The sequence below is a fragment of the Photinus pyralis genome, unplaced genomic scaffold (assembly GCF_008802855.1).
Source record: "Photinus pyralis isolate 1611_PpyrPB1 unplaced genomic scaffold, Ppyr1.3 Ppyr1.4_LG8, whole genome shotgun sequence".
Classification (NCBI taxonomy): domain Eukaryota; kingdom Metazoa; phylum Arthropoda; class Insecta; order Coleoptera; family Lampyridae; genus Photinus; species Photinus pyralis.
Window position 1 is genome coordinate 23,819,999 of NW_022170819.1, and position 23,589 is coordinate 23,843,587.

The 23,589-nt window shown below is 38.1% G+C and overlaps 1 protein-coding gene across 9 annotated transcripts in view; it reads left to right on the forward strand.

Moving 5' to 3' along the window:
- LOC116177739 (dual 3',5'-cyclic-AMP and -GMP phosphodiesterase 11) overlaps positions 1 to 23,589 on the forward strand; it is an 84,135-nt gene that overhangs the window by 56,317 nt on the left and 4,229 nt on the right. For 8 of the 9 annotated variants that reach the window (XM_031496811.1, XM_031496809.1, XM_031496810.1 and 5 more), the window contains 11 exons: positions 12,713 to 12,878; positions 16,466 to 16,796; positions 16,847 to 17,161; positions 17,211 to 17,318; positions 17,366 to 17,614; positions 21,777 to 21,874; positions 21,930 to 21,993; positions 22,048 to 22,383; positions 22,583 to 22,669; positions 22,717 to 22,884; positions 22,936 to 23,045. In XM_031496811.1, the coding sequence (XP_031352671.1) occupies positions 12,713 to 12,878; positions 16,466 to 16,796; positions 16,847 to 17,161; positions 17,211 to 17,318; positions 17,366 to 17,614; positions 21,777 to 21,874; positions 21,930 to 21,993; positions 22,048 to 22,383; positions 22,583 to 22,669; positions 22,717 to 22,884; positions 22,936 to 23,045 (2,032 nt within the window). Of the gene's footprint in view, positions 1 to 5,591; positions 6,058 to 12,712; positions 12,879 to 16,465; positions 16,797 to 16,846; positions 17,162 to 17,210; positions 17,319 to 17,365; positions 17,615 to 21,776; positions 21,875 to 21,929; positions 21,994 to 22,047; positions 22,384 to 22,582; positions 22,670 to 22,716; positions 22,885 to 22,935; positions 23,046 to 23,589 lie in introns of all 9 variants that reach the window. The other variant, XM_031496814.1, reaches the window with a different exon arrangement.

A 23,589-nucleotide genomic window follows, 5' to 3' on the forward strand; every position in this document is an offset into this window, starting at 1 on the left:
ATTTTTAACATGATCAATGATTTGCACATCTAGGAATTGTAGAGATGTTTTTGAAATGAGTGTGTTATTTTGGAAAGGTTTCGGAAATGCGTAGCAAATTTTGAAAATTTATTTAGAGAAGTTTGGAAAAATGTTGCAAATATTTGTTCATTTTGAATTAAGGAAATTACAAATTCCAAGTTGTTGAGTTGTTTCGAAAAGGTATATGAGGAAATTTCGGAGATAAATACAATATTTGGAGACTGTTAGGAGGTTTGGACATTTGTAAGACATTGCTGAAGGATTTTTTGGAAATAACTAAAATAATACGAAAATTTTGGAAATGAGGATATGCACGAATTATGGTGAAAACATTCGCAAAATATGAGAAAAAAGTGAGATATTTTGAAATTTCGGAATGGCGTAAGTTATTGACAATTTATTTAGGAAATAGTGGGTACGATATGAACATTTTAGGGATTTTTAAAATGTGGAATATTGCAAAGCTTTGAGTAGAATTGTTTAGAATTAATTTCGGACGTCTGGGAAATTTTGGAAATGTTTACAAAATTTTGGAAGTGTTTTGAAAATATGTAATTAGAATTTTTGGAAATATTTCAGAAATATTAGGAAATATGAATAGATGTGTACATGAATATTAGAAGGAAGAGAGATATTTTGGAATTTTGGAAGTTATTGTGACAGTTTAGAATGTTTGGAAAATTGTGCAAATATGTAGGAAGTTTGGATGTTGGGAAAATCATGGAAATATTTCCGATAATTTTGAAAATTTATCTCGAAATTTATAGGATATGGTAAGTGGTTTACCACGTGGTGGTGTTGCTGTTTGCACACCATGGGAAAATGCGGCCTCATCGTTCCTTTCAAAGCAGAAAAACAGCACCTTCGAAAAAAATAGACAGCTCTGAACCGAAATGTAGGAAATACTTCAAAAAGGAACACGCAAACAATAGAGAGAATACGGCCTTGGTGATAATGTAAATTCCATTGTATCGTTTTTTTTTGGGAACCTTCTCACGTTAATTGAGGTATGTTAAAAACGATTAGAAATGCTGGAGAGATCGACGTGAAGGTCGCCAATTGTATGGGTTTTGGTAATGGCCTCTTTTTTAATTTCCTTATAGGGAAATATACCACAATGTCACTGGCAAAAACGAGAAATAGTTTGAATTTTTTTGAAATACGCTCCATGGCACTGCGATTTTATCAGAAATGGAAGGAACAGCTAGCTTGTGTAACCGGGGGAAAAAAAGCTAATTTATGTACTTCCAAAAAACCGGCAAGTAGTGAATTTTACCTTTTACGTAACACCTACTCTCACAGTCGCTCGGGGTGCTTGACATTCACCCAGCCTTGAAAATGAATCACTTGGGAGATAATCAAATTGAAAAACAACAGATGGCGCTGTTCCTCCCGGCCTTGATCTGCAGTGCAAAACTGAAAATTTTACGTTCGTGGTGTTGTTAGTCTCGAGTACGATTTTTACTCAATGGAAAGGTCAAAGGTCGCATTTTTAAAACGTTTTATCTCGTTCAATTTCGTTACACTATACGAATCCGGTAATAACTCGACATATCTGGAAAGAAAGAAGGGCTTTTCCTTCGCCCCTTCTGCTGCTACTGCCCGAGGTGAAGCAATTTTCTCGTAAATTGGGCGACTAAAATATTTCCAAAGTGCTCTTAATGATTTCACTAGTAATTATACGGTACCAGGTACTTAAGGCCAAGTTAACTACGCAGGGACGACCAACGTCCAATTATTAGTCGAACTTTTCTATAAATTTGTTACGTAGAGAAACTAATCTTGCTGTATTGATAAATAAGTTGGCGCCATATAATGGCTTTACGCAATGCGAGAAAAGTATGGCAGGGCAAAGCCTGGAGGGGGCCTTTTTGCATAATGCGACTTCAATTTCCCACGTTCGGTGCAATGTGCATATTAGATCAGGTGTCTAAAAACGTGCCCCCCCATCTTGCGGATTAGCTCGACCGCCGCGACTGAATTAATCTCACTTCTATTAACAAACAAGCCACAATTATAATGGGTCACATATTACGAGATAAACTCATTAATAATTAATTTCCTTTTTATAAACATGAAGACATTTTAACCATTACATTAAAGCTTATGACTGATCGCTAATAATCTCTGGCCGTTATAAACAAAAAAAAATTAGAAGGCGACTATCGTGCTCTAAAAACCGTTAACGCTCGTGAAGATGATTAATACGGATACATATCTCGATCATCGATTTTCTTGTTAGAGAAAAAAATTAATCCGGCTCAAAGAACCACTCTGCAACATTGAAATATGTATAATAAAACAACGTTCCTCGGTTTCACTGAAAAAAAAACCGCTTCTCTGTGACCTTTCCGGATACACAGACGGACTGGTATTGTAAACAAACACGTATATTCATAGAAATTTTCTAGATTCCCGAGATTCCTTAAATTCCCTAGATTTACCTAGAATCCCTAAAACCCTAAATTCGATAGATTCCTTAGATCTCCTGTTCCCTAAATTCCTTAGAATCTCTAGGTTCCGTAGCACCTAATTTCAGAAAAAGACGAGCTAATTGCTAGTCACCAATTAACCATTAACTAATCATGATATATATTTATCATAAGGACAACACAATTTTGCAATCGGCCAACAACAATAATTCTGTTGAAGTGACAGTAACTCCTAAAATCGAGTCTAAAGTTATTCAAAAACCAAAGATAAATACAACCCGAGATACAACCAAACTCTACCTATGATCAAAGAAGACCCCGACTCTTGCTTCAATAGAAATATGGAAACCAAAACATATGATGGTGTACAGATGACCTTCCTAAAATCGAAATAGTCATGCAGACGGGGAATGGAAGCTTGTTCCTGCACAAAAGAAATCAAAACACTACAATTGTTGATTCCTTAGATTCCCTAGGATCCCTGGATTCCCTATAATTCCTAGATTCCCCATTTAGCAAGATTGTCTGGATTCTTTAAATTTTCTAGAATCGCTAGATTCCCCAGATTCCTTAAATTCCCTAGATTCAATAAATTGCCTAGATTCGAAAGATTATTTACATTAAATAGATTCCTTACATGCCCTAAATTCCTTAAATGCCACATACACCCTAAATTCCCTAGATTCTATAGGTTAACCTATATTGTCTAGAACTCCTATTTTACCTGGATTCCCTAAAATCTCTAGATTCGCTAGAATCATTTTTTCCTTCGATTCCCTAGCTTCCTTCGATTGCCTAAATTCATAGATTCTATACGTTACCTAGAATCCCTAAAATCCCGAGATTCGCTCGATTCCCTAAGTTACCTAGAATCCCTACTTTCTTTCTATTCCCTAGATTTGTTAGAATCCCTTGATTCATTTGATTCCCTGGCTTCTCTAAATGTCATGGAATTCTTAGATTCCCTTTTCTTTAGATTCCCAAGATTGTTTTGATTCCCTAAAATCCCTTGACTCGCTAGATTCGTTGGATTTCCTAGATTCCCAAGATTCCTGAAATTTTCTCAATTCCTTAAAATCCCTAGATCCTAGTTTCCCTACATTCTTTAGAATCCCTAGATTTCCTAGAATATCTAGATTCCTTAGATTCCCTAAACTCCAGAAAATCGCTAGACTCCGTAAAATAATTTATAGATTCCTTAGATTCCCTAGTGTAGTCGCACTCCCTAAATTCCTTATATTTTCTAGATTCCCTACAATGCCTTGCTTCCATAGATTCTCTAGATTGCCTCTTTACATTTCTTGAATTCCCTAGATTTCCGAAAAATTATCATTTGGAGTGTAAATTCAGTAGTAAAGGCAATCTATACAGGGTGTCGATTCGTGCCATGCAGATATTTCAAGAGATCATAGTACTCAGTGTAAAAAAAGAAAACAGTGCAAATATATGCATGATCTAAAGAACGTCATTTGCGTCATACAGGGTGGCAAAGTTTGAATTTTTGTTCTCGCATTTTGCGCTTTCTCTCTTACGTTTTGTTATAATTGTTTCAAATTTGATACGTAAATTATTTTTTAGAATCTCTACAATAAAGTATCAACATAGTTGGTCGCAGTATACAGAGTGTTACTTTTTCTTTGCCACCCTGTATAACGAAAACGACGCCCTTTAGATCGTGCATATATTTGCATATTTTTCATATTTTGACGAGTACTATCACCCCCTGAAATATCTGCAAAACATGAATTAACACCCCGTATACGTAAAAATGAATGTATGTATTTATGTCCCTTATGCCTACCTAAACCGTTCATCCGATTGCGATGAAACTTTGGGGAATGGTTGGACGTGTGCTCTGCTGATTTGGCAAAATTGCGCGTGGTGAAAGCGAGCGTATGTCCCATCCGGGACCGGACATTGTCTGATAAACGGTACGAAATTCGCCGTATCCGCCAGTATTTGGTAAAATTGGTGTCCAAACACCCCTAAATAGAATTTATTCTTCATATGCATACTTTGGCATATTTAATGTGTGCGCCGATTGCTAACTTCACAAGAAATGCACAAAATGTATTGCTGGCTGGTTATTGCTAACTTCACGCGAGTTTGAGATTCTCTCCTTTCTTTTTTTAAGAGTCGCCTTCAAGAGGTCTTTAACAACTTTGAGTCTGCAACTAAACGAAGCGCCTTAGGAGTACTAAGTCATTAGTCTGTAAGAGTCTTTAATAGTCGCCAAGCTTCCTGAAGCAACTATAAAAGGCTTTTAGAGGATTTCAAGGGTACCCAAGAGCTTTCAGAGATCTTCTTGAGCCTTTGAGAACCTTTGAACGTTAACACGTCTTAAGAAGAGCTTGAAGCTTTTTAAAGGGCTTTAAGAACCTCTAGGTCCTAGGAGTTTTAAGTCTGTACGAGCCTTGCAAAGTTGCCAACGTTCGTCCTTCCGTGTGAAGAATGAGTTAGTGAAAATGCCTTGATGTACAGGAACTAAATTTTGTGCTTGTTTTTCCTATATTTTTGGATAAATTGCTAGAGCATAAACTCGTCTGGAAAAAGGCAAGACATTTTCATGAATAATTAATGAAAATGTAGTGAATTTACTGAATTTTATATCTGTGATAAAAATATTACGAACTGCCTGAAGAGACAAAGGCGCATATACAGCGAGATAAAAAGATGCCTACCCGCTTCCTTATGTAACTGCTATATTGGATCGTTTCATTCTGAACATATTTCCAGTTTTCTCCACTCAACTCTTTGGATTACTTGCATTATTTTCTGTAATTATTGGGCATCTTGCAAGGCAAACATTCACTAGCAACAGTGGACTTAATGTATAATTAATCTAACGGTCGAGTTCGCTAGTGCGGCAATGTAGTTGACTAAAACAAATCGTAGTAAAGCTGCAATGATTTATGAGAGTCACTTACTCCTTTAATTCATTATTCTTATCACGACCTACACGTGATAAAGCATTGTTATTTCTCAACTAGAATGAACTGGCATCTAATCAAACATGTCGCAATCGATAATAAACAGTGTAATGATGTGTCTTTTATATGCACATTGCAAATAACGCATTCGAGTTTGTTAGGAAATTACATGCCATAAAGTGTGTAAGTTAATGGAGGTTATTTTCAGGCCTACCGCCCGTAGCGACGCCGGAAACGCGAAAATTAGGTGAAACCCGAAAAGGGCGAATCGGTTCTTTTTCTATACATATAAGACGATAAAACGGCTCCTTCAAGCGACACGTCGAGAAGGAATGGTATTAGTCATCATCGGCCGGCACTGTTGAGAGGTTTCCGCCGAAGAGTACCGAAACGTGGTAAACTGGCCAATTCAAGACCGAAAACGGTACCGACGATTAAGATTACCGTTCAAAGTAATCAGGTGTTTGACACGGCCCTAAGGAAGACTAGAGTGAAAGTATCGAGTGTAGCAGTGACACTTAAACAGTGGTGGCGGGATGTGGGGCTATGTCCCCGGGCCTCCCGTGCCCCCATAGCCCCCGTCGTGCCCGCCAAAATTCGCTGCTGTCGTCGGCCCCGACTAATGGGCCATTCGCTCAGCATGTGTAAGCTACATCAGTGCCGTCATAAAAAAAGTAAGTCTCAGCATCTCTGGTGCATGGTGCGTGATCTAGTGATGTAAACGTGTCATTTTAACTTCAGGTTATATTTGATGTGAAAGGTCAACAAGTGTCATGAATCGATCACGAAAAGTCGTGAGGTCGTGAGACACAGTAATATCAATTTCCGTAATAGTGAGGAAAAAGGCGCGTAACCCGCTCTCCTTAATCTTTTCAGTTTGCTCCCATCCTTTTGAAATTTCTTACACATACACATTCCTGTTCTGTTTGTATTATTTTCTGAAATTTTCAAAAACATCCGTTAGGGTTAGAGAAAATGACGCCTACCCGCTCCCTTACGTATCTGCTATATTGGAAGCTTTGGGATTAGTCATAACCTCCCAATGCCAAGCATGTCCAAAATATCCTACTCATTTCCATAATTTTTAACCCATTCATAATTTCCTTACACATTACTTAGTTGCACGGTTTTCTATATATTTCAGAAATTATCCAAATGTTTTATTTCTGTAATATCTCGTGTAATATTTAGTATCATAGACTACGATGTATAATTACCACCTCAAGAAACAAAGATGTACATATAGAATTATCAATTGCCGTAACGGTGAGAGAAAAAGGATGTCTACCCGCTCACTTGTGTTGCTGCTATAGTGGATAATTTGGGTCCCAATTCCAAAAATTTCTAACGTTACGATAATTTCCTACCATTATTTTCTAAATATGAACGATTTTGATACAATTTTTTATGATTTATGTATACAACTTCAGCCACTGGATTTCAATAATCAAATTTAAACCTTTTTTGACGTTTTCTTGGCAGAACGAGTTCAAACCAAAAAATTCAAATAAACAATTTTGTTAATTTTTGTGAAACTCAAATGTTCTCCAATGATACCAAGAAAGCGTGGCCTACAGTTGAAGGGTGCCAAGGATCTGAGAATTTAATTTTAAAGAAACGGAAAGATCCGAATAATCTGATAAGTGTGAGGGATTTGACAAATCGAAATAATGTGAAGAAACGTTCAAAGTATTTTATGGCATTGAAGAATGGCAAAAATTAAGAGGTATCTGAAAAATTTCACGAAACTGTATAAGTCCAGGGGTCTTAAGGGACTGCAAGATCTAGTGGATCTGAGGAATCGGAAGAATCTGGAAAGTAGAAAAAGAAATTACAAAATATTAATTCGAAGAATCTGAAAGGATTTTGAAGTACAACTGAAGAATCCAAAAATCCGAAAAAATCTAAAAATAGCGACTTGAAAATCAAAAGAAAGTGAGTAAAAGTCCGGACAATCAAAGAAGCCGAATAATTAGGGAATTGCATGGATTCTTTAAATGTGAGAACCGGTACAATCCATATAATCATATGGATCGGAAGAATTGTATGGATTTGAAGTATTTGCGAAATGAAACTCGAGCATTTTCGAAGATAAGTAGGTAGCCATAAAGTGCAATGCGCATTTACAAGTTCGTCAGACTCATCTATTGCTCCGACTGTGGCGTACTTCATACGTATATTTGCGGGCTCCCTGCGATTGGTTCATTTCGTAGGTACGCGTAGTGATGCGTATCCACTCCCATATGTATTCGCCGTATTAGACCATTCTTTTTTTTGGTTCTTTGTTGCAGATTTTACTTTGATCCTACATTCGAGGTGCTGCGACTCAGTACTGTCGGAAATTGCGCGACTGACCAGAAATTAAATTTTATCGGTTTCCGTCGCGATAACAGATAATAGAGGCCACTGACGTTACTAAAATCTGGATTTTATCTTCTCCATGAGAGGATCTTAAGGAAATGGAGTATTTACAACCGAGATAGGAATCTACTTACAGGGTTGCCAAACTGATCCCACTTTCATGTTAAGCTGTCGTTTTGGAGGGGATATTTTTTGCCAATTCACTAACCGATACGTATCGTCATCGAATCAGAGTACCTTGTGTATTTTTCTAGGTCGTCCATTTCTGCCCCGTCATTGCGATCGGTTGCATTTTACGACAGCCGAAAGTAGGAGTTTCTTACGTACTAAAAACGATCATGGTATATTTTGGGAACCGCTCCTAAAAATAAAGAAGAATGTTGTCGCTTTTGACACGACTCTGAAACGGTCAGGTGTCTATAATACGAATTTACACCAGAGAAATATTTACAAAACCGCAAATAGAAACTAATCGCTCCCTCTGTTTTATGGGGACGGTAATGGCGATCTTGTAGGAAGTACGCGTAAAGCGTCGGACGTTGACGTCACGTCGTCAATAAACGATAAAAATACAATATTTCCGAAATGTGCAGAAACGAATTACTCCGCTGCCGATTTTTCAAAGAATGGCACACAACGATCTGAATAAATAAAGCACTCACGATTACACCGTACAATAAACTAATATTTATTTCAATTATCGACATTGATTAGATAAATAATGCTAAATTACAAGGAGAGCTGCTCACAAATTATCTACACCAAAAACGTGCACACATGTAAACACGGGACGTCCCAATCCGTGGCCGATTCGATGAAAAAACGCACGAGGCGATTTGGTGAGTGCATTCAATAGAATTTGTGACGGAAGCGCCATACGCACGGTCGATTTAAAAACATTAAAATATTCCGCAATTAAGTGGACGCATTTGCATTTCCGACGTTCCTCGACGATCACGTAAGTAATAAAAAAATTGATTGTCATCAATAAATTCCATTTCAATATTATTTAACGCTCGGTATGACATTATGGGAATGAGTGACGTATTCGAGCTTTTCGAGTTTGGAAGGGTTGCGCTCTTTATTATATTTCTTTCATTGGGTTAATGAAGTTCTATACAGGGTTTTTCAATTAACATTCTAGGTATTTTCATATCCCTTTTTGTACGTTGTAATCCTAGCCACGAACGAGGTCACTGTTTCCAATGGAAGGGTCTCAACAGTTTGTGTTCTTAAAATATTGTTCAAATTACGGTAGCGCCTGCCCAATCACGATCAATCTCAAGCACAAGTGGGACCTTTAGTGTTGACAGTTAAGCATTGGACCTTGAACCTTGAGGTTTTAGTCCCGAACCTGAATTTTTGTGTATTTAGTGTCGAGTCTTTCAATGTAGAAGCTCGGTTCATTTCGAACCTTGAATTATTCCTCTAACCTTTAACACTGACCTTAAGTGTCGAAGTTTTGGTTGAGATTCATTGTAAGTACTGGATTCTTACGTGTAGAGCCTTTAATCTTGCAGGTAAAAGTTATGCTTGTTAATTGTGTTTCTTGAAAATGTTTACCTTGCACCTTTAGTTTTATATCTTAAATCTTCTTCAGTTCAAATATGGAACCTTAAAACCATATAGGTTATCTTTTGTACCGGAAGTCAAACTGTCAACCTCGAATTTTAAAAAAAGGCCCATATTCATATATCGCACGAATCTTGCCGAATGGGTTCGTGCGCATTCGTCCAAATTCGTTCGACGTTAGTATTTCGGCCCACATACATCCGAACAACCACTCGTATATTTTCGCGGGTGTATAGCCATTGCGATTACTGTGGAAAACCGCAGCCGCACACACTCGGAAATATACCGAACGAATTCTTCGCGAATTTTCTGTGGTGTGTCGCCTGGTGAGCGAAAACTAGAGGATGCAAACATATTCGTTTGCTTGTGATTGGTTGAACGTATACATTAGCCGAACGAATCGATTCGGCCGAAGTCGTTCGCTATCGGCTATAGGAACCTTATCGCGATTTGCGTCGGAAGAAAGGGAATGCCTTCGACAAATGTTATTGATAGCGGTGACAAAATTGGCCAATAGAATACTGATCTGCCCAACAAAAATCGGCCGATGGTCTTTATTTCATAGGTACAAAAAAGTAGGCAAAACTGGACTGTTCTTCATTTCATAGAAAAAATGTTCATCATTGGTCGAATTTGAATAGGACACTAAAATGTAGATCTGCAATGTCATTAATTAAATTTAAATTAATTTTTAGTAAACAAAGGGATCAACAGGCCCTCAGAGAAAATATTAATACCAAAACAGGCTTCCGCAGAAAATAACGGACCTATAATCGTTAAATGAATCTCAAACAAAGATAGTAATTACAATTCGATTATATGGAAAACCATTAGGTGATCAACCGCTATATCAAGGAATTATCTTTTACCTTTGAACTTCGGGCCGCAACCTTGTGTGCTCAAAAGGTACAAAACGCAACTAAAAAATTGTAGATATCGGATTCGGATGTGCGTCTGTAACTAATTATAAAGCAACGGTAGCCAATATCTCAAATGACACAACTAATCTGAAGGATACAATGTATATTCTTTTAGCGGCACCGGTAGTGTAAGTAAAATCAGATGTATGGGAGCAATTCACAAGGCGACAATCTCCAAAGGGGTTTCGTTATTACTTGCGGATAGGAACTATATCGAAGTGTAGGTAAACAAATTCCATGTCGGGAGATCACACAGCTTAAGGTTGGTAGAATTTCTCAAGCCGGTAATGCAGAAATACCCATCGCGCGCCAATACCAATACCAATCCTAATAAGAGGGCGAGTACAGGTAAAATTGCGAAGTCATTCACGTACTGCGTACGTAGTAGGTAATATTCAGGTAGATCATAACTTAAAGCTTTGAGAGAAGCAAATACAAATCTGTAAAATGCTTCAATGGACCACAGACACAGACATCAAGAAGAGAAAGAGAAACCACTACAAAGATATATGGTAAGAACCAAAACAATAATCCCTTTATACAGGTAAGACACGAAGTCGGTAAAAGTAAAGGCGTGGCAAGAGAAAAATAATTGGCATGTAATCAATGCGACGGCAGAAACTTCTCTACCCACTGAAATGGAAGGAGCGAATGCGTAAACAGAAAAGAAAAAGAAAGGGATAGAATTAGAACTACTATGCACGACCTCCGTCGGCGAAACAAAGAACCTAAGTAAAAAAAACTACTACAGCGAAAATAAAGAACTAAGGTAATCCGATTTCTACTACAGGAACAACTTACATCTTTAAGCTAGTGGATTACAAAGACGATGGCGTGAGAATATCAATTACCTATACATTAGAGTAAGAATTCAAATAAGAGTACAAATCAAAGGTTACTTAAGTGGAATTTAAATCAGGAATATCAATCGAAGAGAATAACGTTACAGCATGCTTGGTCGAATTTGCGCCGAACTCACCTGCGGTTCGCTCGGCGATCGTAGATCATTCCGTTTAATTTTAAAAATGCCTTAGATACTTCATTTCATAGGGAAAAGAAAGTAGGCAAACTTGAACTTTGAACCTTTATCTTGAACCTTGAATGTGTTGTTTTTAATCTTGAATCTCGAAACTTCAGTTTTGTGTTTAAAACATTGCATTGCAAACTTCGAACCTTCTGTCGTAAACCTTCAACCTTATGCACCTTTGAAATTTGGAGCTTTTTTCAACCTTAAACCTTTGAGTCGTTAGTTTCCAGCCAGAAGCCTTAAATCTCCAACCTTGAGTCTTCAGTTACTGCTTTACCTTAAATTTGGTATCTTCAAGCTTGGATTTTGACTTCTCCTTTCTCGATTTTGGAATCATGAACTTTCTTCTGGAACCTTCACGGTATGATTCTTCAGTCGTTGAATTTGAATATTGAACTTTTAGTCCTCAGCCTGAAGTCCTATGTATTGAGTAAGTCAAATGGAAATTTCCATCTTTGAATTTGAATACTGAACCTCGGATCCTGATTTGATTCTTGTATCTTGCGAATAGCTAAATTAATGCGTGTTTAATGGCTTCAATATATTAATATGTCGGATTACCTGCTGATTACACGTGATGAATTTGATCTTGAAAACATTAATTTGTCTTATTTTGGTCGGATTTGATTAATCCGTGCGACCTTTCCGATCACCTGTATGTTGCAATCGGCGAAGGATGGTGGCGTATTATTATAAGCACAGGTGTTCAGTTCGCAGAACCTGTCCACGAAATCGCGTCGGTTTAGGCCGTAACCTTAACACAGGCCAACCAAAAAAAAAATCGTTTCAATTACCGAAAAAAAACGCCAGGCGAGGTTTTATTACCTAACGCCGGCAAATAGCTCAAGGATTCGAAACGTTTGCTAATTATGAGGAAACATTAATTTAAATTCTTTGCGTATTCCACGCGAGTGTGGGTTAATAGCACATTTCCACATCTGCATAAATTGTTAAAAAGCGGTATTGTTTTTTCGCGTTTCGACGCGGTCACGTTGTCGCGCGCGCGATTTCCCGACACCACGCGGTCGACCACATGCGGCCCCGCGTGTGAAGGAACTTTCGCGAATGTCAGTCATTCATTATCGGCCACTCCATCACTTACTACTACTGTTAGGAATTTCTTAATAAGAGCATGACGCAGAACTTCTCGATGAAACAAGTGGGACCTTGTTCGGGTAGCAACGAAAAATAAGGTCAAGTGCGGCCGGCGAAATCAATAATTAAAGATAAAAAGAAAGGAGCACCACCTTCGTAATTAGATTACCGTTTTTCTCACACCTGGTAGGCAACACATCGTACATGGTAATTTTCGAAATTCGACTAGTTCGCTGAAAATGCCCTTCGTAGGGCCATCGCCTTGTCTGTGAAGAACGCGTTTTCGTCGCATTTAACCCATCAATATATTGTGAAGAAATGAAATTTTTGTTAACGAAGTGCGTTTTGTTTCAGGCTTGCATTTGCGCAATAACGAAGAGTCTCGGATGCCCGCTGAAGGGATTGGAGGAGAGTCGGGATTACACCGACTGCACCGCCAATTTAATTACGATCCCGAATATGGACGAATGGAAGCGTGGCTCGACGAACATCCAGATTTTGTGCAGGATTACTTTTTAAGGTACACTTAGTAGATTTAAAAAAAAAACACTATAACGTTGCTTTGGTAACACTGATGGTCCAGAGAGAGGGGGGCATGCAAAGGGATGAAAAGTACACAATCTTCGAAAATTGATCCTGTGTACCTATGCCTTTTTAGTTTCATGTGTCGTATTGCCCAATTTCTTCGCAGTTAGACTTACTTTCATAATAATGGCTAAGGTTTGGGTTTGAGGTTAGTAATAGCATTCAAGCAATAGATTCGTGAAGTTTAAACCCCCAACAATGATCATAAAACGTAAACCACCCCCAACTTCTAATAGAGCAACTTTGCCCTGAAAGTCTCAATTTTTGCATTTTGTATTAAAAGAAAAATGTGAGCAACAATCGACTAATTTTACTTACTTTACCCTTCGACAATGATTGTCAAACGTAATACGCGCCCTTCTTTAATGGAGCAATCTTGCCTAGAACCAATTGCGGAAAATTTTTTTGTTTTAAAACAATCATTCTCACCTCCACCCCCACTCTAAATGGAGTAACTTAGAAAGTACCAAGGGGAAAATCACTATAGCATTTTGGTGCACACTGCTAACATTTTGTAAATTTTCTAAAATCGTTAGCGGTTTTTTTTTTAATTTTTTAGAACTTCTCGAATTTGTTTCCGAACACAATTCTTATTTTACACAATTTTTAGAATTATAATGTACGCAAATTTGTAGTGGGTTACCCCGAGGAAAGATCACTGTAGAAGAACACTACTACTCGCATTTTGTATGATTTTTTTAGAATATTCTAACACGTTTTGTAGAACTTCTTGAATTTTTTGGAATTTTTTTCCGAACGCACATGCACACAATTATTGTTTTATACAGTTTCTGGAATTTTTTTAGAATTTTTGTGTCTTTAAAGTGGTTTATCCTTGACGGAAATTACTGTAGAATTTTGGTGTACATTACAAGCATTTGGTAAATTTTGTAGAACTTTTTAGAATTATTCTAGAATTTTTTAGATATTTTAGAATTTTCTAGAATTGTTTTAGAACTTTTCGAGAATTTTTTTAGATTACACAGAATTATTCACACAATTTTTAGAATTATCTAGAACTTCCATAATTTCTTTTAGAATTTTAATGTACACAAATGAAGTGGATTACCCCGAAGGAAAATTACTATAAAATTTTGGTGTACAGGGTAGTTCTAATTCGTTGCTGGGATCTTGGTAACGGCGAGAGATAGAATGTAGGTTAAATGAAGCCAAAGTTGTGACTAAGAATCGCATTTGAAATTTTTGAAAATAACCGGTCACCGAAAAACTGAAAATGTCAAACTTCGTTTTTATTTTCCCTGGATAACCGGTCGGAAATGAAACGTTCCCTTTAGCACCTGTGGGCACTTTTTTTTTCGAAGAATCTGAATCTGTTATCAGAATTTCCATAACACGCTAGATATAGAAGCTGCAGGCTAATTTCTTACGCACGCCATATTGGAATTTACGGAATGAGATAGAGGACAAAAAAGGGTTTTCGCCTTAAGGCGAGTAACCTTAGCGCATTTTCCATGAATTAATTAGTAGGATCAGAGGTTGCCATGTTTGTCAATGCACAGAAAAAGCAAACAAATTGATCCTTCCCCACAACTGTTTCGGAGTGTGAACCCATTTTAATCACTATTGAATGTGTGCCATAATGGTCTAGTGCCAAGGACTTTCGGTTTGCACCCGCGCGGCTAGGGTTCGATTCGTAGCAGGGACAATTTTTATTCTTTTTTTTTTTCAAAAAAATACGTACCCTAATTCAGCGAAGTTGGACATTAGGTTATTTGTAGATTTTGCATTGTCTTCTCAAACGCTGCCGACTTTTCCAAAAAGATAACGCGTATGCTATTTACGAATCGGCCGCACTGGACTAACTGGCGTTGAAGTGTGGTCTTGGGAGTGTATTTTTTTACCTGCAATTGCTCAATCTTTCTGCAGCAACCACAATGTCGCAGTGTCGCCCATTGTTTGGCTTTTGGGCATAAATTTACACGAATTTCAAAATCAAATAAAACTTGATCTTGCTGGAATCAGCATGGCTATGATGGCGATGCATTAAAATGAAATTCTTTTTTGTCCTCCGTCTCATTCCATAATAATCCAATATGGCGTCCATAACAAATAAGATAGTAGTTTCTAGCAGCTTCTACATCTATTGTGTTATGGAATCCTGATAACAGATTCGGATTCTCCAAAAAACCTCCCTGTACACTGCTATTGGTATTTTATCCAATTTTCTAGAATTTCTTGGGAACGTTTCTTTAATTTTTTAAGAATTTTTCTTGAATTTTCTATAATCCGAACGCATATGCACCAATGCACCCACAATTATTATTTTATACAATCTTAAGAATTTTTGTAGAACTTCTTGAATTTTCTAGATTTTTTGCGAACGCATATGCACACACAATTATTATTTTATACAATTTTTAGAGTTTTTTAAATTTTTTTATAATTTTAGTCCATTCAAAATTTTAAGTGATCTGCCTGGAAGGAAAATTACTTTAGAATTTTGTTGTACACTACTACTTTCATTTTCTAGAAGTTTTTTTGAACTTGTTGAATTTTCCAGATTTTTTTCCGAACGCATATGCATACACAATTATTATTTTATACAATTTTTAGAATTTTCTGGAATTTTAGTGTACACAAAATGTGAAGTGGTTTACTTCTCGGCAAAAACCACTTTTTTCATTTACACTTTTGTGATTTACCCTACTTTAATAGGCGACAATGATCATAAAACATGTCCATCCCACTCATTACGGAACAACTTTAAAGTTCCGCGATTTTGAAGAGCCCTTAAGAACCCTTACAAGATAAAAAAAATGGGCTTCTAGCAATAGTTAGATTTTGCATATCTCTTGTGAACAACAAAAAATATGCATATGCATAATAGAAGTGTTAGGGCGCTGATTACATCAAATGGTGTGCTTGATATTAAATCTGCAAACCTCGTCCCTTAAAAAACGCCAATAACATTGATACGCATGAAATATGTGCAGATTTAATATTAATCACTTTGAAGTATTTAAAAAAACCTTGAGGATTTCACACTGTTTTAGTGTGTATTATAAAGGTTGATGTGGAAACTGGAGTAACAAGAATTGGATGTTAGTAAACCTTAATGCAATCTTAACTACTAACGTTTAAATCTGAAGCTGGGGGCGTGGAATTTGGAGTTGGAAAGTAACCTTGAATGTCAAAAGTTCCTAAATAACATTTTTGACAATGTCATTCACTAGAAACGGGCGAAATTCGCACTTATGGTAACCTTAGAACCTTGAAGATTCTCTTAATATTTTCTTATATGGTTTGCATATTTTTGCATATTTATGGTAAAGTAATTAAATATGCAAATTTTTTGCTGGTCTAACGAAATTTCACTGATAAATAGGCGATTTAAATGTGTACAGTTTGTAAAGTCACTACGGGAAGTGGGTGCCACTGATAATGGGAAGATACAACGGAAATGCGAACGGAACACGGCTCCGAATTAATAATTGCGGGCAGTTTTTTCCTTATTTACACAGAAACCGCAATATGTGTTGTTATTTGAACTGTTTCCCCCAGAAAGGCGACCCGTCAAGTGGTGGACGCGTGGTTGGTATCGCACGCGACGCCGACGTCGTCCAGCGTGGAGCTGTCGTCGCCGACCCACCATCAGTCGCGAGGCGGCTCCGGCGCGACGACCCCAGTCCGAAAAATATCCGCCCACGAATTCGAGCGAGGTGGCCTTCTCAAACCCATCATCAGTACCATCGACGGAACGCCGACGTTTCTCACGAGTTCCTCCGACGATCCAATCCAAATTTCCGGTCACAGTCCGACGCCGGTGAGGAGGCAGCGACGGTCCCGTCACGAGCTGCGGCAGCTGGACGAAAAGGAGCTCATTTTCGAATTGGTTTGTATGTTGCCACCGGCGCCGGGTCGCTGCTAAAGCTTCGCTCTCAGGTCAAAGACATTTGCAATGAGCTCGAAATCCGTTCCCTATGCCATAAAATACTACAGAACGTCTCGACGCTTCTCCACGCGGATCGGGGATCGTTGTTTCTTGTACAGGGTGAGAAGGGGGGCGGTTGCACGCCCTTGCCGCCGGGTGAAACTCTCCGCGGAAGGTGTCTAGTCTCAAAATTATTCGATGTATGTTACAAAAGTACCTTAAGTGAAATGGAGAAGAAGGAGGAGATTCGGATACCTTGGGGTACCGGTATTGTAGGCTACGTGGCAGAAAGTGGAGAACCTGTCAATATCCCGGATGCGTATCAGGTAGGCACTTGTACAGCAATTGTAGGGAAATAACAGCATTTTGGTACAGGATGACAGATTCAATCACGACATCGATGTGCTTACCGGTTACAAAACCCATTCTCTTCTGTGCATGCCGATCAAAGACACCAACGGCGACGTCGTCGGCGTGGCGCAGGTAGTTCCCAAGTGCGATTGCTCCAACCTAACCATCTCTCCTATTAGGTGATCAACAAAATTGGAGATACACCGTTTACTCAACAGGATGAGCAAATATTCTCCAGCTACCTCCAATTTTGCGGGATCGGTCTGAGAAACGCGCACCTTTACGAGAAGTCGCAGCTGGAGGTGAAGAGGAACCAGGTCCTATTAGATTTAGCTCGGATGATATTCGAGGAACAGAGCACAATTGAACACGTTGTATATAGGATACTTACGCATACGCAAAGCTTAATACAATGCCAGAGGGTACAGGTGAGTTTCTCAGAAATTTATTTGTTTATAACTATAAAAATAGTAATAAACGTAGATAGAAATCATCAAAACATTTAAAAAATAGTACTTCAACCTTGTCCTTGATAGAAAAACAATGACTAGGCAATTGAATTGGTTCTATCGATGACTTGTATTAATTACATAATCTACGCTGTTGAGCAGGTTAATAAAGATTAATAGACATATCAACAATAACAACGATTATTATCTGGTGGTTTTAACTAAAAAACTAGTGGGTTTGATCCAAGTCTGTGGGAGGTGGGTCGCCGAAGGACTTCACCACCGAGTTGCTGATGAGTTTCTTGTTGGGAAGAGCAGTACATGTCTTATCTTGGTCATAGCTAAATCCACGATTTTGTAAACTTTCCACGAAGACATCTTGGCCAGGTGCTACCTAGCACAGTGTTTTATGTACTGGTGGAGGGTGGGAGTTTTCAGACTGCAGCTACCTTTTTCGGTTTTCGGTTTCTAACTTTCATTTTCCGCCACTTCAATTTTCTAACTGTTGGTTTCAAAAGGATGGTGCACCCTCGTGCGAGAACAGTTTCCAATGCTACTCAATACAGTGTCTACTTCTTTTACGGGTCATATAGAAAATGATGTTGATGATTGAGTTCGAAACGAGACGTTGTATTGAAAACCTTTAAACGGTGTCCTGCAGAGCTCAAAAAGTGGCAATGAGAAAATTTGTTTTTCTTGTATCTGTGTTTTCAGGATTTTCAAAATTCACCAATCACAATTTGACTTGATAAGGTCAGTTTCGAAAGAACGCGTACCCACTTACGCCGAAATAACGCGCACATCGTAAAACACCTGCATCTTCTAACGGCGATAAGAACACGTGCGTTAATTACTTCAGACAAACTAAAACAAAGTTACGGCAAACTCCCTAGCGAGAATGAAAGCAACACAATACAAATTAATTAGCGGTGTCTACGGAAAACCAAATGCAGGAAAGCGAAACAATATCCCCCCGTTTGTAATTAATGGAACAGGAACTAGCAAAAAGCTTACTTTGCAATCAAACGGAGCAGTAGAAGTTACTGTACAAGAAAAAACAAAAGCGATTATTACAGTGCGGCAAACTTTATGTAAAATAAAAATCAAACGGCACCGTTGCCAAAGTAAATTTATGGAAAAGCTCAAAAAGAACGACACGTAACTTGCGAAAATGCAAAAGGCAAAGGATCCCATCTAAATTATACTTTACCTTTTATAAAACAGAAATGTGTGGTAATGCTCGTTTTGAATTACAATAGGAAACAAAAATCTGCTAACAATGGCTTAACGTGTCTGAAATATTCATTTGCCTTAGTCTTCTAAATCAGAAGAGCTTTCGGACGCAACAAAAGCAATGGAAATATCTTAACGGGTACGGTTGCAAACGGCGGATTAATTACAGCTTTTGTTTACGGTAACGGCGGGCGGTTGAAACACAACTCTAGAAATGAAATCAATTACCTTTAAATTCTATCTTCAGCTCTTAAACCTACAGAAATACGTCACCACACTTTTCGTAACGAAGCGCCCAACGTAAAAGTTTCTAGATACCGGGTGTACACGTACCGCGTGGTCATGAAAGTAGGTAAACTTTGACGCGGAAAATAGGTGCTGCGTTACGTTGTGTCTATTGGACAAACCGCCACTGATTGGAATGAAACAATTGCCGGATAATCGCTACAATCCTGTAATAATTGCTACAATTTCCAGAAAATTTTGGAATATACGGGACATGCCATGTTTATATTAATTATTTGTTTTGGCCCCTTCTCTCACTCATCTTTATTGCTCCCTCTTCTTCGGCACGTTAGGTTTATTCTTTTACATTATTTTTTCCTTCAAGCTTTAGAGTTCTCCGTCTTGTTATTCTCAAATCCTTATGAACTTCTTCAGCGTTTCTAACTTCCTTTTAAGTATCTCGTAAGTTTATTTGGATTTTCCTGAAATTCTCTTCTCCATTTGTTCTTTAAGACCTCCTGCAGTTCCTTAAATTTTAGTTCTATTTTCTATTAAAAATGATCCCCTCAAGCTTTATCCAATTTATTGCTCAAATGTCGTCACGTTGTGCTTCCCAAACTATACTCAATGTCTCCCCCATCGTCCGTAAAAAATTCTTATCACAAATGACCAGATGTCCCTACATTTTAACACGCAATTTCACATTTACAATTGCTGTGTATTTATCTATAGTTTCCAGGTTTGTTTTGTCTTGTTTCCCGTTCCCAAATCATGGCAGTTTCGCCCAATCTACCTACTTTTTTCTATGAACTATTAAACTAAATCCCAATGCTGTCTTGCGGATGCCATTGTTATTTTAACCGGTTGGACTCTTTCGCCACGCCGCGCCGCGACGTTTTTGTCGTTTCGGTCCCGTTACGAAATGGTGTACTCAGAGTTGGCCTCGGTTCCCACTCCCATGAAGGATTCATAACCAATAATTAGGATCGAAAAAAGAGGTGAAAAATTTCCCTAAAAATAGGATACCAAAATATTGCTGGGTGCAATGACGTGCGGTCACTACGCCATTCACAAAACACCTGTCGAGTCAATGGCAATGTAGACTTTAAATTAACAATTTGGGAGACTCGATCGACCTCCGTAAATTGTAGAGAATTAACTACAAACATGACACGTGACAATTCTTGGACATGAAAAGAAAAATCTGACATGAAAAACTATCCGGGTCGCACACTGGATTCGAATAAACACACAATTTAATTGATTGACAGACATATTTATTCCGAAACACGCAAAATCCCTGAAGAAAGCTTTCAAAGCTCATTACCCCGTGCGCAGGCGTGCGAGGAACAAATAAATTAAGTCTTTTGAATTACTGCAGTCTTTTCTGAACAATCCAAGTTCGGTATTTTACTGTTGGCTATGTCTCACATGGCGCAGATATAGTGGCCGTGGGCTATATCCATAGAATATATAAGATCTCAGATTTGGGCGTACAATGTTTGCGATATTCACTTAAACTGATATAAAAACACTCGCTGACGGCTTTAGAAAACTTCGCACGGAATTAGATGACTGACAAACTTGCTTTATGAATTATGAACAAATTTTATGTGGCTGCTCGGACGGTTGAAACTTTTACTAAGGCCTCGCTGTAATATAACTGTTTCCTTTTTTAACTCGTCAAAACACGCGTTAAACTTCTTAAGTACACAACTATGATAACTTGCTTCTGTACAGATTTATTAAAAAAAAATGATGAACTGCGTCTTCGACAAAACACATCGCACTGACTGTCAATATTTTAGCGTAAACAGACGCTTTTTTTTACCGCCGCGAAAACTAGCAGCAGCAGATTTTACTCGTTATCTCCAGTATTTAACGAAACATCACTGTCACCATAAGGAGTTTAAAAACATAATTAGACTTGATAACGCAAGCTTCGAAGGAACGCGTCTCATGTCCCCAGTTACGCCGATAAAGACATGCGCGTTAATTAAATTTCTGTCTGATAAAAACTCTTTTATGGCAAAAGACGAGATTAACCTTAATTTTAACACAAAATTTCACGTTTTACAATTAAATACACAAATTTAAGTAAACAATTTTACAGAAGCGATAAAATTTAAACAAGCGTTACGCAATTACAAACAATTCCAAAAGGAAAAGCAACACTGAGACACAAATTCAGATACAATAAACCAACTATATGTTTATTTGGTAAAAATAATCCAGGTCAAGTATTGTTTTCATTGACAGCAAGATAATTCACAGTCTAACCCACGGCCCGCGGGCCTAGTCCGGCCCGCTAACATAATTCATAATATCGCTTATTCAAAAAACTAAGAATCTATTATGGTGAAAATGGCCTTGAGTATTAATTAATTAGGAAAAGTTAGTCCAATTGCAAGTAACGATCTTTTCAAGAAATCTGAACCTCCTCATTACGCTAGTGAAATTAACATTTTTGCTTCGCCACAATTAAATTATTTCCAGCTAATTAGAGTTGTAAATTGCTTGAATGAAAGGCCACTTCATAACTTAAGTGGATTTACTCTGAATAGTGCGCTGATGAGTAGCGACTACGATGACACAATATTTCATTAAGGAGTTGTTGGAATTGTTGCGAAACGCGTTTAACGAATAAAATTTATGAATCGGTCTGATTAGGGTAATTTTACAGGTACTTCTCGTTCACGAGGTGTCCAAAGGCAGTTTTTCGCGTGTATTCGACTTCGAAGCGAGCGATCTCAACGCGGAGGAGGGCGAATCGAGGACGAGGTAATTTCTCCACTTTGGTCTTGTAAAAATTTCATCTTGGTATTTTCCCTTACAGTCCCTTCGAAAGTCGCTTCCCTATAAATATCGGAATAACTGGTTACGTCGCGACGACGGGTGATGTACGCAACTTTGATTTGTAGCAATTGCATTAACTTGACAGAGCGCTTTTGCAGATTGTAAATATAGCGAACGCGTACGAGGATTCGCGCTTCGATTCGTCGGTGGACGAAGGGACCTGCTTTAAACATAAAGGTGTGCTATGTATGCCGATTAAGAATTCGATGGGACATATTGTCGGTGTTATTCAGCTAATTAATAAGTTTAACGACTTGGCGTTTACGAAGAACGATGAGAATTTCGTCGAGGCCTTCGCAATTTTCTGCGGTATGGGTATACACAATACGCACATGTACGAAAGGGCGGTTGTCGCAATCGCCAAACAGAGCGTTACCTTAGAAGTATTATCTTATCATGCGACTGCGAGTATAGAAGATGCTCAACGAATAAGAGTAAGTCGGACTTACTGACGGCGCAAACTTGAGTTTGAGACTTGTCCCCTATTTTGGATCTTCTGCAATCAAATTAAAAACAATTTTTAATAGAGCGAATTCGACTCTTACGGCGGTGTTAATTAGAATGTACGCGTGTGACTCAAACTCTGGCCTTGACGCTGACAGTATAAACTCATACTGAGACTTATCGTTTTAGGCCTTACGAGTTCCATCGGCCGTGTACTTGGGTTTGCATAACTTCGCATTTGATGATGTACATTTGAGTGACGACGATACTATTACAGTAAGGTACTCATTTACCGTCCCTATCTAATTCCCGTTTTTCCGTAGTCTTGTGTTAGAATGTTCCTTGATTTAGATCTAGTCGAACGGTTTCATATGGATTACGAAGTATTATGCCGTTGGTTGCTGTCCGTGAAGAAGAATTATCGCAATGTCACCTATCACAATTGGAGGCACGCTTTTAATGTTGCGCAGATGATGTTTTCAATTCTAACCGTGAGTATCCTACGGGTTTTAGCGGAATTTTGATTTTTAACTGAATTACAGACAACTCAATGGTGGAGTATACTGGGAGAAATCGAATGTCTAGCATTAATGATCGCGTGTCTTTGCCATGATTTGGATCATCGGGGGACAAACAACTCGTTCCAAATCAAGTAAGTGCCAACATTACGCGCCCTTCAATGGCTGATACAAGTTCAGAAGTTTAGTGGAGACAGTCTATTTCTAAAGTGAATTGCTATAAATTGCAGTTAGATGTCAACTTTTGGCAAAGGGAATTGTTATTTTGGCATTCAGTCAAAATGGAGTCTTTAAGAAGGTGCTTGTTCGCGGCATTACATAAATTTGATAAATGGCTAGGGAGACTAAAATAGCTTCAATATTATATTCACTCTGCACTCAGTTCATTTACACCCAAATCCCTGCCAGAAGTTGCACTCTTGATGATGAGTTTCAGAAGAATGCAGAATTTTTTGGAACACCATGTATACCTGAAGCCAATATTTTTAATGTGGCCAAAAAAAAACTCAAATATATCAGCTTTATTTTTCTTCAAGGAGAATTTCTTTCTCCTACTCGCACCTTCCTACACTATAGGCGATACCACTGAACTAGAGTTCAGCAGGTGCTAATTGGAAAAATCTTTGAATATATTTGTGTTGTGTCCATTGCCTATTTTTGATGAATTCTGGATTCTAT